General features: G+C 36.0%; 1 protein-coding gene across 28 annotated transcripts; it reads right to left on the bottom strand.

Annotated features, from left to right (window-relative positions):
- Positions 1 to 127: 127 nt before the first annotated feature.
- LOC112186401 (putative disease resistance protein RGA3) lies at positions 128 to 15,462 on the bottom strand. Of its 28 annotated transcripts, none has more exons than XM_040515060.1 (28): positions 12,241 to 15,462; positions 11,006 to 11,291; positions 10,705 to 10,773; positions 10,180 to 10,343; positions 9,316 to 9,425; positions 8,962 to 9,041; positions 8,787 to 8,883; positions 8,543 to 8,648; positions 8,264 to 8,361; positions 7,911 to 8,008; positions 7,713 to 7,828; positions 6,342 to 6,438; positions 5,957 to 6,047; positions 5,771 to 5,837; positions 5,534 to 5,677; positions 5,077 to 5,202; positions 4,739 to 4,829; positions 4,514 to 4,625; positions 4,276 to 4,370; positions 4,087 to 4,173; positions 3,889 to 4,010; positions 3,481 to 3,730; positions 3,095 to 3,388; positions 2,405 to 2,522; positions 1,380 to 1,503; positions 881 to 958; positions 657 to 724; positions 128 to 540 (listed from the first exon to the last, which is right to left on the bottom strand). In XM_040515060.1, exon 1 carries the CDS (start codon positions 15,162 to 15,164, stop codon positions 12,291 to 12,293), a length of 2,874 nt encoding a protein of 957 aa, XP_040370994.1. In that variant the 5' UTR covers positions 15,165 to 15,462; the 3' UTR covers positions 128 to 540; positions 657 to 724; positions 881 to 958; positions 1,380 to 1,503; positions 2,405 to 2,522; positions 3,095 to 3,388; positions 3,481 to 3,730; positions 3,889 to 4,010; positions 4,087 to 4,173; positions 4,276 to 4,370; positions 4,514 to 4,625; positions 4,739 to 4,829; positions 5,077 to 5,202; positions 5,534 to 5,677; positions 5,771 to 5,837; positions 5,957 to 6,047; positions 6,342 to 6,438; positions 7,713 to 7,828; positions 7,911 to 8,008; positions 8,264 to 8,361; positions 8,543 to 8,648; positions 8,787 to 8,883; positions 8,962 to 9,041; positions 9,316 to 9,425; positions 10,180 to 10,343; positions 10,705 to 10,773; positions 11,006 to 11,291; positions 12,241 to 12,290. The 28 variants fall into 28 exon arrangements, with proteins under 28 accessions (XP_040370994.1, XP_040370998.1, XP_040371001.1 ...); XM_040515064.1 differs by having other exon boundaries at positions 8,787 to 8,858; XM_040515067.1 differs by having other exon boundaries at positions 8,787 to 9,041; positions 10,680 to 10,773.
- Between the last annotated feature and the right edge of the window lie 1,924 nt (positions 15,463 to 17,386).

Here is a 17,386-nt window from a genome sequence, read left to right as displayed (position 1 = left end):
CCCTTCAAAAAAAAAAAAAAAAACTCTTTATTTTTTGACAAGATTAATCTTTTTTTATATTTTGCTATTTCTAGTTAATTGCAATTGTTTTTTAACCAAATAGATATAAAACAAGAAAAATTTGTGATTCACCAATTAATTTCAAACCTTCCATTAAAATGAAAAAATCATGAAAACCGTTAGAAATTTGAAAAATGCAACAATTGAATTTCAGTCACAATTCGATTTTGGTTTTGCTTGAATTCATAGACTTAAAATGTCAAACATTTATGATAACATCCTAAATAGTAAATATCACAACAGAACTTTGAAATCATGGAACATTTGCAAGGTCTCCTTGTTCTTGCTGCTCTTGTTGAGCTCGATGCCTTTGAATTTTTGATAGTCAGCAAACATATCCATCGTCAATTGATCACGAAATACAGTCCACTCATTAGTGGCTTCAACAGTGCTAATCTCCTCTTCATTGATTTCTTCTTCCTCCACCACCTCCTCCTCCTCTTCTCAAGCACGCTTACGACAAAGATCCATCCTAAATTCCTATGAGATAAACCCACAAGATAACAAAATATTTACCGTTTTAGTACCATGAATTTTCAAGGTAACAATTAAAGAAAGCAAGACATGTATAAATATAAATTTGAGAGGCTGCTAACCTGTTTCTCTATATGGAACTAGTTGCCTTTGTGTGTTGAAAAATAACTGGAACTATGGGCTCCACAACCTACAAATACAGAATGAAAGGTTTGAGTAAGTAATCTAAAGAATATTAATAGAAATGTTTCATTGACACATTTCAGCTATCTACTCGAGAATTCTCTGTTTATACATGACTTCTAGTTCTTTTTCTTGATTATACGTTTGATTGAATTATGCATACCTCATCATTTCAGACTTCCTCATTCAGCACTGCTTCACAAAATATATTCTTGCTTTTCCACTTATGGGTAGGGTAAACCTGTAGGACATCGAGAATGAACTCAGAAACTGAAAAGCATTTAAACCAAAATCTAGACAGCAGTACTATCTTTTTTCAGAAATGTATGGATTTCACTACATCCCAACCGATTGTTACTCAGTGCAATATAAAATCATTATCCACTGAACAAATCTAGAGTTACAATAGCAACCTAGAAATAATTAGGATTGTCTCTCTATTAATGTCCTAATCTAGAATAGCAATCCAGAAAGTACATACAGGGTATTTAACTATAGAACAACAAAACTGAAACCATGATAAGATGCCATCAAATGTGTAACAGAACCAAGTTCTATTAATCAAGCTAAAGCAAAAAATCAGTATGTAAATAAGAAAGTCATCAGTGACAGACACAAAAAGAGCATGTAAATAAGCATGATTTACAGAGAGTGAGAGAGACCTTATTTTCCCTTCTTATTCTGGTTTTGAGGCTGAGCACTCACTATTTCAACATAAGAGATGCACCGATGTCCTCCAACGATTCAAGGGACTCCTTCAGAAGTGCCTGTGCTTCTTCTCTCCTCCTGAACAAGAAAGTCAAAAAATGGTCACAAACAATTTCGTGACATTAAATCCAGATGGCAGTTTGTTAAAAGCATAGTCACAGTCCCAGTCGTTTAAAGGAAATTATAATCACTTTCCATACAAGAGGAAAACTTTCAAATCAATATTGCAACAAACAAATTTTCAATCTGTCGGTAAGTCCATATAATGACAGGAAAACTTTCAAGAAAAAAGTTTGTCAAAGAAACATGAAACCTGTTGGCACCAACTCAAATGACACCTTGAGATCAATAAGCAAAGTTCTGAAGTAAGGCAGGTTGATAAAGACATAAACAGCTCATAGTATAAGACCCAATATATCTTACCTAGCCTGCCTGATGGGGACGCAATGAATTCAGATGATGTGGTACAGAAACTTAAGGGGGGGGTGGGGGGAAGAACAAAACAAAATATAAAAGAAAGAGAAAGAGATAGAAGCAAAAAAATGAAAACACAATCAAGCGAAAAATGAATTCCTAACCAGGTTTAGTGGGAAACCTTTGAGGGGATAAACTAAATTGACATTGGATAAACAAAACTGGATTTTCAAACTAACATTGCATACAATTAATATGCAATCATGTATGATGCAATAGCAGCAATGAGGAAGTGTTCAATATGCTTTTGTATATAAATTTTTGTCTTTTAAGCAACAACAGTCTTTCACTTAAAAAACAACTCCATCACAGATACTGATTTATGAGATTCGGTGTTTAATATGCATTCTTAATTACACACACAAACATATTCCTAGTCAGATCCTCATTCAATCATCAACTGCTGAAAGTTAAACCAAGACAAAATCATATCATCTTTCTGCAATTACCAAGCCACCATGACAGATTATCAGGAACTCCTACAGACAAGAACAAATGAACCGACCAAATTCACAGAAATCTTCAACAGCATTTTTTTGAAAAAGAATTGACTGGAGATGAGCCTTGGATTTATGCAATATTCGAGCAACAAGAGAGAGAGTATCAGCACATGCACATCTTTCCTGCAATGTAAGGCAAACGGAAATACTGTTATGTATATTAATGAAAAAGGAATAGCTGAAGCTGCCTTCTGTACCAAACCAACCATGATGACAGTATTTGAGAAAATAACAGGGCCTTGGAAAAACAATATTAAGATAGTAACAAAACTCAAAAAGTTATTCACTTCTCACGAGAACAAGTGCATACTAACACGATTAGACTAGTTATACATGATGATCTATAGTTTCACATTGTTCTCTCCAAATCTGATTCTACTGTTTGTTAAATTGTATTAGAACTGTGGCCATAGGAATGGTGCAGAAATCAGAAACAGTTGTCCAAAAACCCAAACCCAAAATGAGGCATTTGCAGGTTACCCAGTTGTAGAAATCATAGAAACCATAATGAAGAAACACGAGCCAGCAGCCAATGAAATCAAACTAGATAACAATATCATAAACGCGGATGAAGAATTATCAAGTATACTAACACCTAACAATGGATCGATCAAATTAGAGATGACAATATCCAAAACTCAACCATCAAACCCTTTAATACAAGGAGAAACGAAAACCCAAGGTGGAGATCAAACCTGGAGAACAGCGATGCAAGAAGAAGAGAGAGCCAGAAATCAAGGCCGATGCGTAGTCGTCTTCTTCGCGCTGTGGAACTTCAGAATAACACGTCTAGAAGCGGAACTCGAAGGTGGGAGATGTATTAAGACAAATCCTGTCTGATTATCCTCTCCTACAATCCCTCATAATTTAAGTCCCTCCCTATTTAATTACCAAACGAGGGATTTTCCATGTGAGATTTTTAGTCCCACCAAAATGTCATCTCCCCCCATATTATCCCTCATCCAAACACTGCTAATAGCCAAAAGTTCCTACAGGAAATTGTACAAATCCAGTGTCCTAAACAATGCAATTCATTATGCTTGAAAGATGAAGATAAAGAAAAGGTATAGACAGTGCTTACCATAGAAACTAATAATCCCGTTTGGTATGAAACACAATGAGAAGATCACCAAAAGGAACCAGTAAGTAGCTTTCATCATCCATCCACCATGGTGGATAGTGGATACTATCACGGGGATCCTTTTGACTCATCACACCAATCATCACAACTGACAGGATGGTGAAGAACAGAAAGTTTCCCAAGCTAAAACGAAGAACGGCCTCAGTTTTAAACCACTCCCTGTCAGGTGTCTGATGAACATGATTAATCCCTACATCAATAACCAACACCACATCAATTTCATGTCCACACACATAATTTCTTATAAACACAACATCTCAGAAATGGAAGTATTGTTCTAGCTGGATTTATTAGGATGGACTCTGACAGATTTGACATTATTACAAAAATGAGACCATTCGTTCATACTTTCTAGCGAGAATGGATAACAGAACAGTATAGGGTACAAGCCAGAAGCAATATCCACATGATGAATGATTTTACCATCAATTTCACTACCAACTGGTCGCCTTAAGTAGATTATAACATTCCTACAAAGAGAGATAAAACAGAGTGATATAGCTATATAAACAATGAAGACAGAAGTTGAACAGACAGAAGCACAACCTAGGTACAACCGAAGAAAATATCTGATGTTGAACTTCCTTGCATGAGAGCTCATGGTCACAAACCTCCCAAACCTTCCTGAAATAACTGCAAGTGCAGACAGTCAAACATATGCCTTGGCTGCTTTATGTTATTATGGAGCATTCAACGAACTGTTAATCTTCTATGTTATCCTTTGTCAAACGTTACCTGTTTGATGTTTACCAGCCATCTAGAGTCATCCCCAGAGTGTTTCCATGGAATGGAATTCAGTGTCACATCCATTCTTAAATTCTCTCTCATACCTCAAAAATATTAATTGATTAAAGTTAAGAGTATCACATGGCAACAGGGATCATATAACCATATAGTAACTAATCAAGTGCTTCTAAAAGATTACAAAGGAAAACTGACGAGAAACTACTTGATATAGGTGAAGAGCAAGTACCTGGTGTTGGTAAGAACCTGATTATAAACTACTTGATATATCAACCCATCAGCTTGAAGTTCCTATGCCATTGTAAATGCTTTTAGCTTGCTGTGGGAGCCAAAGCAATTTCCTGTACAATAGATACATGCATTGTCATGAATTAATTGAAGACGATCAGTTCCAAACAACCTAAGGATAGTGGAAAATTTTGTATCTAGAAATTTGCTCAACATAAAAGAGTACCTAAGGGTCCAGTTGTCCATCGACTCCAATCATCAGAAATTTAAAGACCTGACCTTGCCATTTACTCATGGAAGAGTACTTGCAATCCTTTCTGCTATTTCCATAACCAATATTATTATCTCCATGACTTCTCATTCATGAAACTTGATGTATAGCTCCAAAGAGTTGAAAGAAACATTAGACTACTGCAGACATGCATGTCTTTACTAATCATAGAAGTTCCTTTCTGAGCTTCAAGTATTTCAAGTTTGAATGGATAAATGCTTTAGACTTTGTAAGAAAAACTATAGTTGACAATTAAATTTTCAATTCTTATTATCACACTGCTCTATACTAACCTGAACTTGAAGAAATCAAGCCAACTGGGTAAAGACATCCACACTTGACAGGAAGTTGGGTTTCAGCATCATCAGTTTCAGCACCAGAGGATATCTCTACCTCTGCAGTGTTTTGCGTGGATTATTCTGTCAATTGTGTGAAAACAGAACTCAGTCTGAAGCCATGAAAGAAACCACATCTTTTAAATTATGAGCAGATATGCATCCCTAACATTTAGTAACTAACTAGCTAGACAAATATAGTTCCATATTTTGTAATTTGGAAAGTACATAAGAAGCTCTTCTGCATTAAGCTCATCATGTTACAATAAGCGTTGTACAACAATGAGCTGTACAGTAGAGCTATTCTCTTGGAAAATCACTCCTTGTTCCAAGAGATTTGGAAAAAGAGGCCCAACTGTTTGACATAATTGTAAATGAAAAATTACACCAGCTGAAGTAAATTAAAAGCAAATACCCATTAATCTTCATAGAAGATTTCGAGGGGGATAATTAATTCAGAAAATGTAGGTTGACTGCCTTGCAACTTGCAGGTCACCACTTGGATTGCTTCGTTGGTAATATCACGCCTAGCTAGTAGTGACAGTAAAATCCGTTTCCCCTTACATAGAAGATATGAATATGAGATAAATAGATCAATCAACAGAATACATAATAAACAAGAGTTCAGTTATTACAGATGTATGTAGCTTACCAGAGTAAATCTCATCAACTTGAAAATTTCAATTCCATTTGAAATGCTTTAAGCTTCAGTATTTGAGCTGTACACGTAGCATGTTGTGGTTTTGCATGTGAAGTAAAAGAAGATATTAATTCCACACTACCGAAAGATTTATCGTGAATATTGTATCTGAAAATTCTGCACTACATTAAGGAGTACCTAAGGATGGGGGCATCCGGTCTTGGGGAATCCAGCCATTACAACTTTGAGGTGTGCTTTCAATCCCTGCAATGAGGTTTGCTTTCAATCCCTGCAATGAGGTTTGCTTTCAATCTCAATGCAAAGTTTTATAATAAAAACATAAAAGAAAATTAAAATAAAAAAAAGAATCACAGAATTGCAGATGACCATTAATGCTAGTTAATGTATGATTAAGTCTTTAGTAAGTCCACATATGCCTAGCAAGTAGCAATTGAAAGTTAAAGTACAAAAGCACCATCCGATAAATTAAGTTTATAGGCCTATTTCCAATTATCCATCTGATGCAAACATTGATGGAATTGAGTTTATAGGATATTTGAATATGGGAGATGAGAAATCTTACTGGAAGAGAAGTGAAGAAGTGGCAGAGGTTGTCATCAATCAGTAGTTGACCTAGCTTGTGGACCGTGCATGAGACATATGTATATTATTGGATACCCCTTGAGAAAAAACCATGAGATACATATTAAGTTAATTGAAACTCATTGAAATATGAAACAAATTTTTGAATGTTTCCTAAAAAATATTGAATGCTAAGGGAGAACATAATTCTTGCATCATTTTTTTTGTCCACAAGCGGTTAACCATTAACAAGCAAAGAATTTTTGAATGCTAAGGGAGAACATAATTCTTTGTTTGTAACATTTTTCTCTACTTTATTCCTTACTTGTTAGCAACCAAATAGATATGAAGATTGCTAGATAAACTCCATGCAATTTCTTTCTCAAGAACCGCCCACCTGGTCACTATGCTTTACTTTTCTTTATAATATTTCTATGCTTTACTTTTCTTTATAATATTTCTATTCTTTACTGCATCTTAAGCTTCCCCATGGGGGTTTCAATTTCAATGTTGGTTTATTCTGTACATGGTTAGAACTAAATATAAGATCCGAAGATTATAGGAGAGTGTTTCACCTACCAATGCCAACAAGTATAACTTGCCTAAATCAATAAATCGGAAAGGAAGAATTAGTCTGAATTCAATAAAGTTGTACATGCTAAGCATTCAAATCATTTTGTTTCTTCTGGTCTGCAATCTCTTGTTTAGCATGAGTCAACACAAATCATTTTATTTACAGAGCAAACAGTTTTCTTTCCTTTTTTTTCTTTCTAGAGGCATATACATTACACACAATAAGCATGCTCGGACATTGATCATCAGCAAATTTTTTTTTCTTATCTCTAGTTTGGTGGTGGCAGGATTTTTTTTTTTTTTCTCATTGTTAGATAAACGTCTGAAATAAAAATGCTGTTTTGCAGATGATTCAATTTCTCTAGCTGGACTACAGTTGAATGATCTTATGATGACATCACCTGAAATTGATTGGATTGCAATAGAAAAATGCAAATGACTTCAGTTTGACCTGGATAAGAATATACTAATATTTGCAATTGATCAAACATGTACAGTTGAAACTACCAATGTTTGTAATTGCAAAATCTTAAATGTGTATCTCTAAATATCTATTTGTTGTTTCCTCACTGTCTAACAATGCATAGAGTATTTGAAAGTTAACCATCTTAATACAATATAATAAGCAGCTGTTTATATAGAGGAATATTTATTAAGAAATCGACTTGAATGCATCTTCAGAAAAATAAGTCGCTTGCAATTTCAAATGTAACTCACAAAATGTACTTCCACACCAATGCATGCCATAATTACTAACCAAGAAACTCAAGTCATGATAAGATCTGTACGTGCAGCTTACCAAAGCATATATCCACCCGTCAGCTTGAAAGTCTCAATGCCATTGTAAATCCTTTTAGATTAAATCTGAGCAGTACGGTACGAGGTTGTGTGAAGAATTCCTCTGTAGTCTACAAGCTGTATTAAATGAAGACAGTCAGTTCCAAACTACCCAAGGGGTACTAGAAATTTTATTCAGTACAGCACAAAGAGTACTGACGGTTGGGGATCATCTCGTCAGTGGACTCCAATCATCAGAAGTAAAGAGACCTGACCTCCCTATTCTCCCTCCACATAAGAGTTTGCTTGCAAGTCTTTCTGCATTTCCATAACCAAATATTATCACTTTCTTGCATTTAACTATCAATCACATCTCAAGCAATCAACTTAATTTGTCAATAGCCTTAAACAAAAGAGAAACTTAACCACTACATACTACATAATTTTACTATTCATAGAACCGCCTTTCTGAACTTCAAGTATTTCAAGTTAATGGATGAATAGATTAAATGTCGGAAAAGGAACTATATCATTCAATTTTCTATTCTTATAATCACACTGCACTGTACTTACCCAAATCTTGAAGAAATAAAGCCAACATAATAAAGACATCTCCACTGGATAGGGAGCTGGGTTCCAGCATCAGAAGAAGCATTAGATCTTCGACCCTGCTGGATATTGGGGAAAAATCAAGGACTTAGCCTGAAGCCATGAAAGGAAAAAAAAAAAAAAAACATGTTTTATGATAGGAGATATGCATCCTTAGAATATATAACCTGAAAGTAACTAATTAGCTCGACAAATAAAGTTCCATATTTTGTAATTTCAAAAGTACTTAAGAAGATCTTATACATTAAGCTCGTCATGTTACAATATGAATTGTACTACAATGAGCTGTCCACTAGGCCCATCCTCTTGGCATATTTCTCCTTGTTCCAAAAGAATTGAAAGAGGAAGCCTGAATGATTGAAATAATTATAAATAAAATATTACACATCCCGATGAAGTAAAATTTGAAAGAAAATACGTTTTAATGTACATAGAAGATTTTCAGGGAAGGAACAATATACCAATTACTACAGAATATGTAGCTTACCAGAGTAGCTTCTCATTAGCTTGAAAATTCCAATGCCATTCAAAATGCTTTAGGCTTCAATTTGAGCTGTACCTGGAGCATGTTGTAAATTTGAATCCTGGATAAAAAGAAGATTATTGATTCCGCACTAGCCAAAGTTTTATTAGAACTTTCATATCTGGAAATTCTGCACTACATTAAGGAGTAGCTGAGGCTGAAGGTATTTGGTCTTAACGAGTCAGTCGTTAAAACTTCGAGGGTTGACCTCCCCAATCCCTGCAAAGAGGTGAAAAATCTCATTGCGAAATTTTATAATAAATTCAAAATAGCACATTAAAGTGGAAAAGATGATCACAAAATAGCAGAAGCCTACTAATGCTAGTTAATATTTGATTAATAAAGTCCACTTTTTTGGGGTGATATTTTATCTAATATTTTCATTGATTTACCACCCAAAAAAATAAAATAAAAAGCCAGGTCTAACAAGCTGATAGAGGCACATTATAGCTCTATTTTCATCTATAGCCTATAGCATTAGTTCTGCACTGACCTTTATTTTGTCCTAACTGCATTGTGGTTGATGTTTGCAGCTTCTTTGTCAACACCTACGACCGCTCTCAGCTCTTTTTCAACCTTGTCAAGGGTGATGGAAGCCAAACACTGTTGGAGAAAGTCAACTAGAGCTTCAGCCATGTTCTTGATGCAAGTAAGTTTGAAACAGAATGAGAGCAAAAAGACAAAGGAAGAACTATATTAAATGAAGTAAGAAATGCAGAATGGGGTGTGCTATGGTAATTGCTGTAGCCACTGTAGTGACTTAATCATTACAGGACTTTCCAGTGGGTGTTTGGCCTATGTTTTATTATTTTATTTTATTTTATTTATTTATTTATTTTTAATGCACATCTGGCTTGATATATAAATTCAACTACCAACAATTTCTCTGGGACAAAAAATCAAAAAGAGCAAAGACTTTTGTTTAATACAGAATTTTATAGCCTTCAGAATTTTTTAATTTGTTTAGTATTATAGTTGACCAAAAAAAAAATGGCCAACAGATAACTTGTGTCATCAAAAGTAATGCACGCAATAAAGTTCCTTTACGATGGAATATGGCTGGCAGGTGTGTTTCAGTTGCCCGAGTTAGCAGAATCATGCATTATTCTGCATTTTTAATTAATGTACAAGGGACTCATTTCCAACAGTCTTCTCATGAACTTTCTTTTCTTGGTAAAAATTATATTTTTGAGCAAAAGAACATTGAGGAAAAACTGTTTAGAATTAAACGGAAAACAAAAGTTCTTGTAGGTGAGTTTAATTTCAAAGCACATATTCCCTGGCAGCATGTAGAGGCGCAAATTTGTCATCTCCAATTAAACAAGTCAAAAGTTCTACAAGTTTGGTCAAGACTTACCAAGTGAACTTGGGGGATAGAAGAGCGGAAGAGGATCCGGCAAGGACAGAGAAATAAACCACAAAAAGAACAGATTGCAAACTACTTGATATATCAACCATCAGCTTGAAGTTCCAATGCCATTGTAAATGCTTTTAGCTTGCTGTGGGAGCCAAAGCAATTTCCTGTACAATAGGTACATTGTCAGCTAATTGAAGATGGTCAGTTCCAAACAAATATAGTTCCATAAGCAGATATGCGTCCCTAACATTTAGTAACTAACCAGCTAGACAAATATAGTTCCATATTTTGTAATTTGAAAAGTACATAAGAAGCTCCTCTGCATTAAGCTCATCATGTTACAATAAGAGTTGTACAACAATGAGCTATACACTAGGGCTATTCTCTTGGCAAAATCTCTGCTTGTTCCAAGAGATTTGGAAAAAGAGGCCCAACTGTTTGACATAATTGTAAATGAAAAATTACACCAGCTGAAGTAAAAAATTGAAAGCCATTACAACCTTGAGGCATTACATTAAGGAGTACCTGAGGATGGGGGCATTCGGTCTTAGGGAATCCAGCCATTACAACTTGGAGGCTTGACCCTCCCAATCCCTGCAAAGAGGCCGGTGTGCTTTCAATCTCAATGCAAAACATGAAAGCAAGGTAAATTGAAAAAAAAGAATCACAGAATTGCAGATGACCATTACTGCTAGTTAATGTATGATTAAGTCTTTAGTAAGTCCATAGATGCCTACCAAGTAGCAATAGAAAGTTAAAGTACAAGAGCAACATTGCACTACACTAGATCAATATACATAGGATTAATGAATAAGAGCTTAATTACCTGAATATAAGAGTGGATGAGATTGGTGGAAGCTGGCTCCTCACTCAATAGTCAGAGGCCATTATCAATTTGGATGTTTGGGCCAGTTGGTATGGCAATGTCATTATCATTGACTTTATTTCCAATGCTTCAAGGAATGGCAATGTCCCTAAAGGAGATAGAAGCTCAAGTGACCTCATGTCAAGTGTAACGCCCAGGAAGTCCGGCAGTGTTTGTAGAGTATAACAACTACTATTTGTATGGAAGAAAGGAAAGCTCATAGCCTACAGCTTGATTTGTCGCCTGCCTGAATTAATAGAAGAGAATCAAGGCCAAAATACGAAAACATATATTTGCAGTTATGTTTATATAAGTTATGCATAAAATTCAGTAGCTTTTAGCAGACAACAACAATTCTTTTGCTAATGTATTATACCAACTCATTTCTCATTAGCACTGGCCCTTGAGAAATTTTTTTACTAAGCATAAAATGCAAGTATGTCCAAGTAGAAGCATGCAAGATAAATCTGAGTCGCCAACTGGGTTTGATGATTTCAAATGAGTGTTTGGTGTAAAAGGGGGGAAAAACATACCAATGAATTTCATAACAACTACATTATAAACATTGCTTTCCCCTTATATGTGCTGGGTTCTTGAAATATTCATCTCTATTGTTCATGTAATATATTGAAAATAATTAAGCTTTCCAAGTATTACATTTAGTGCAACTCCGTTACGCAAATTAAATAAAATTACTACCCTCTCACTCCAACAGAACAATTTCATGTTTTCCAATTTCAATGAATCAGAAATTGGATACCAAAATGCAACAACTAGTATATGCAAGTAAACAAACAATCCCCTTATTTAACCCCCCGCTTTAGTGACTCTGAATCAATTGGTCATTATACGGTCCAAATAGTCAGGCAGATTATTCTGAAACTTTGAAATGCACCAATCAAATCCAACTTGTATTCTTTTTTATTCCACAAAAACCAAATTGCCAAAAATGCAGAAAATTCTACTCAAACACGATTCAAATACTCTTCCAACACATTCAGAAGACTGGGTTGACGACTAATTCGTAATATATTGGATTGATGAAACAAATAAAAAAATCATAAATCAAATAAAAAAAAGGGTGATTATGATTATATTATTGGATCCCTTGAGAAAAAACCATACGATCCGATTCATATATATATATATATATATATATATATAAAGTTAATGGAAACATTGAATTGAAATCTTACTTTTAGAAGACAAGACCACTCAACAACTCGCCGCCTGAAATCGCCGCAGCTTAACATTGAATGTCTGGGACGTGAGAAATCTTGGCCCACTCCTCACTTGTTTTGTCCCCGACTATACCACTGAGAATTCGACAAAACTTGACTTCCACACTCTGTAGTGGTGTCTTGCGCAGGAAGTCGGGCAGCGTACCAAGTTTGGAGCAGCGGAAAAATACCAAGCGACATAGGGAGGGCATTATGGTAATATTATTCTGGGGAGGGACTCCTTCCCATTCTTCCCACTCATCCATCACACCGAACAGGAGGCTTTTCAATTTGGGGAATAAAATGAGAGAAGACGAGGAGGAGGAGGAGGATGATTGTAATTCTCTTTCTTCAATTCCCAACAACTCCACTCCCACCTTTTTCACTTTCTTCATCTCTTGAAATACTAGTGTTTCAAGCGACGGCAATCTCCCAAATGGACCCGAAAGCAGCTCACAATTACGGTAGTACACAAGCACAAGCCTTGTTAGATTATGTAAAGACAAGATCCAATTGGGACACGGAGAAGTAGCCAGCTGGCAGTTCCGGATGCGCAATGATTCCAAACCTCCATGTGGTTGCAGCCCATTCAGTATTTCTCTATCATTTTGGCCCCTCCCTTCTTCTCTCCTGTACTTTTCACATCCATTGCGACATAAGAAATCTAGATCCAGATGAAGGAGATGTTTCTCACTCAAACATGCCTTTACACCCTCACTCGCATCTTCCACAGACTCCAAGTGTGCAATGGAAAGACTCCCTTCAAGTTGGTTCAAGCTTTTCAAATCTTGCAACTTCAACGTCCCTTCTTTGTCCTCACCCCTATAACCATTTAGATGAAACACATCTAGCTTTTGCAGACCGGTTAACCTCCCTATCCGTTTTGATTTTAGACGACAAGACCCCTCGACATAAAGATGCTTTAACTTGGTTAGCTTTCTCGTTGCCTCTTCATCGGGAAATTTGACTAGTTGTCTGCACTCAACAAGTCGCAAGGTTTGCAGATTGTATAAATCACCTAAACTGTCGGGCAATTCCTTCAGTTCACGGTTTTGAGACAAGTCCAGATATCTCAAATGTATCAATCCACCAATCTCCTTTGGAACTTCTAGAATCGAGTTTTCACTCAAATTCAAAGTCCTAAGGCTTTTTGATTGCGAAATCAACTCAACGCCAATGCTAGTAAGTTTCGATTCAAAAGCTGTGAGAGTGCGCAAACTCTTACAATTGAGAGAAAAAACAGGAAATGGACCCTTGGGTGCAAACATCAACGACAAATGACTGACCTCATCACCCGGTAACTCCATTCTCTCATTAGTACCCCTAACCACCGTACTAAAGCATTCATCCTTGGTTAAATATTGCACAAAGTCATGCACGATGTCGTGCATTTTACAACTTTTAATATTCCCCTCAAGATATTCCTCAATATCTTGAAAGAAAGACCGTGTTACTAGGTTCTCAAAACACCTCTGACCTACTGTTGTGCTTTCTTTGTTTCTTCCTTTGACTTCAAGATAACCTTGTGACATCCACAATTCAATCAACTGATCCTTGACAATCTTATAATCTTTAGGAAATGTAGCACAATACAAAAGACAACGTTTGGACTGGGGTTCTAAATCATGGTAACTTAGAAACAACGGTTGAAAAACTTCATTTTCAACGACTTCTAATTCCCATATCTTACTATTCAAAACATCTACCCATTGTTGCACTGTCTTCTTACACCGCATTAGACTACCCAAAGTCTTAGCAGCAAGAGGCAAGCCTTTGCACCTCTTTACAATTTCATTACCAATATCTTCAAACTTTTTAGACTCTTTTCTTTCACCATCAAAAAATGCAATGTGATAGAACAATGACCGACAAGTTTCTTCACCTAACTCCTTCATATAGAATGTGTGGTCACTAGTTGTTCCCATTGCACTAGCAACCTGCGCTATTCGCGTTGTAACCAAAATTCTACTCCCTAAGGCACCAACATGTAATGTGGTCAGGAAGGGCTCCCACTTTCTATGGTTTGAGTCCCAGACATCGTCTAGGACAAGGAGGAACTTTTTGCCCTTAATAGAGTCAGATATAAGTTGAACATAAGTTTCTAACTCATTTGAATTTGGGACAGTTACCTTAAGACTTTCAAGGATGGCTTTGGCAACAGCGATTTGTACAAAGGGGTCGGAGACACAAACCCATATTCTTGTATGAAAACAATTCTTTACCTTTACATCATTATAAGCTAGTTGGGCAAGAGTTGTTTTGCCTATCCCCCCCATACCTACAATAGATATGACAAGAGGCTTCTTCCTTTCTTCACTATTCTCACTCACTAACTGGCTTACTAACTTATTCCTTTCGTAGTCTCTACCAAATATCTCAGATTCATCGACAATTGAGAAACTTTTCAATCGTTCGTGTTGCTCAAATTCTATTTCATTTTCGAGAAACTTATAAAATTTTCGCTGTTCATGAATCAAAGCTAACTTCTCATTCAACTCTTTTATCCTCACAGCAATGTCACGACGAAAAATTATCTGAGTGACTTGTCCAGTACAAAGACAATGGAAGGGAATAAACAAACATACCTTCTTCTTAGGTACAACAGCATTTTCACCTTGTTTCTCGATTTGTTTTTTCAGGATTTCAGTGCTCCACTCGTCTACCACATCGTCTATCTCGTATGACACTTCTTTTAGATTGTTGAGCCAGCGTCTCACGTTGGCCTCCTTCACTTGCCTCCTCTCTGCATCCGAAAGCACAGCTTGAATAGTTTTGAGGTTGAGGGTAAGAGTTGCTACTTCTGTTTTGACATTCACAACAAGTCTCACGTTTTGTTCCACCTGTTGGAAGATGATGGAACCCAACTGCTCTACAAGGAAGGATACAAGTGCTTCAGACATTATGGGGTTTGGAAATGGATTGACAGAGGATAACGAAAATAGGAAAGGAGAAAATGAACTTGTTCCAAGTAGGAAGGTTTTCTGATGTATACACAAAAGGGCAAATGACACAACTAGTAGGCAATCAAGATGATGTGGTGGTGGTAATATAGCTACTCCCCAAAACCAGCTTTATATAATGAGATTTGAAGAACTCTTGGTGGGCAATTTAAGCACCATTTTTTCGTACACAAGCGGTTAACCATTAACAAGCAAAGAATTTTTGAATGCTTGGGGAGAACATAATTCTTTGTTTGTAATATTTTTCTCTTCACTTTATTCCTTACTTGTTAGCAACCAAATAGATATGAAGATTGCTAGATAAACACCATGCAATTTCTTTCTCAGGAACCCCCACTTGGTCATTATGCTTTACTTTTCTTTATAATATTTCTATTCTTTACTACATCTTAAGCTTCCCCATGGGGGTTTCAATTTCGATGTTGGTTTATTCTGTGCATGGTTAGAACTAAATATAAGATCCGAAGATTATAGGGGAGTGTTTCACCTACCAATGCCAACAAATATAACTTGCCTAAATCAATAAATCGGAAAGGAAGAATTAGTCTGAATTCAATAAACTTGTACATGTTAAGCATTCAAATCATTTTGTTTTTTCTGGTCTGTAATCTCTTTTGTTTAGCATGAGTCAAGACAAATCATTTTATTTACAGAGCAAACAGTTTTCTTTCTTTTTTTTCTTTCTTTTTTGGATAGTAGAGGCATATACATTACACACAATAAGCATGCTCGGACATTGATCATGAGCAAATTTTTTTTTTCTTATCTCTAGTTTGGTGGTGGCAGGATTTTACAATTCCCTCGCAAGGAACAGAATAGGAGTCAAAAGGGACCAGATGTAGAGACCTGCAGTTGCCCAACTAGTCATGACCCTCACCCAGGCAGATGGCTACCCACGTCAATCAACTTCCCACTCTCCCCAGTCCCCAACTGAGGTTGACCACCCTGTCAGAAGCATTGCCGAGTACATACTTGCAAGTGAGAAGATGATATGGAAGAAGGCATATGAATACAACACAGACTTGTCTTTCTCATTTTCTTCATGTTCTTCTGGCTTGGCTTCCCAGCATTTTCACCATGCAAGTGGTATTCAACAAAAGTTAACTAATGTTTTGCACAGAAAAAACTTGATATAGTGTCTCAATGTCAGTAAACAATAATCAAGGACAGTTGTCCAAAAATCTAAAACTCCAGTTGTAAGTCAGTTTTAAAGCACACCTTACTCCGAGAATTATAGGAAAATAGATCATCTTCATTAAAACCAAGTGTTTCAAAGGTTCTGTCAAGAATTACCTACAAGAGGTGAACTCGGTGGGGACAGAAGAGTTGGGGAAGATCCAACACAGACAGCAGAACCAACCACAGATAGAACAGTGGTAAGAAAACAGAAGATAAGCATCCCAGTGGAAACTGCAGCTTCATGAGACCACTGCACTCATGCATATTATTCCCTTGGCTCACTTTCGAGTGAACTGTAGCAGAGGTATGTGCAGTACACAAAATATACCAAAAGGTATCGGTACTGTAAAATGCTGCCACTTACCTGCATAACATTAAAGTAATAACTACGAAATAATGAAACCCATCATATCAACAATGAATTTGCATATCTTTACATACTATAGCCAGTATGTACTAAAATTGTTACACGACTAATCATAATATGAAAAAGCTGTGTAATTTTGGAAATTAGGATTGACTCAGATTCTGAGATTAAATAAAAGTTTAAACCAATTTAATGTGAACCTGGAACATTGAAATTGCCTCTGGTTGTTTCTTTGTTTTCTCTTTTTTGGCCAAGAAGATAGTATATGTTATCTAAAGAGCATGAATCACTGTCTTAAAAAAGATTGCGAATTTCTTTATTATTTGAGATTTAATCAAGTAGAACTCGAATACTCGAATATACAATGCTCTGACAAAACACAACAGTACATCCTCCTGATTACTCCCTCTCTTTTAGCTTTCCTTATACTCATCTGTCTCATCAGCCATCACAGGGACAATTTTTTTTTTTTTTGTCTCTGTTTAGCTATCAGGAACTATCGTTTACCATGGGTATAAAATGCAAAAAGGGATTTTATAATTCAAGTGGGTTAAATATTAGGAATGTAGTGATAATAATTTACTAAAACAAGTTAGAAGGTTGTAGAGGGTGTAGT

The sequence above is a fragment of the Rosa chinensis genome, chromosome 2 (assembly GCF_002994745.2).
Source record: "Rosa chinensis cultivar Old Blush chromosome 2, RchiOBHm-V2, whole genome shotgun sequence".
In the NCBI taxonomy this organism is placed as follows: Eukaryota; Viridiplantae; Streptophyta; class Magnoliopsida; order Rosales; family Rosaceae; genus Rosa; species Rosa chinensis.
This window is presented reverse-complemented; position numbering and strand designations above follow the sequence as displayed.

What these genes read in the sequence shown, in the direction of transcription:
- LOC112186401 (XM_040515067.1), bottom strand. Translation starts at nt 15,164, where the DNA reads ATGTCTGAAGCACTTGTATCCTTCCTTGTAGAGCAGTTGGGTTCCATC.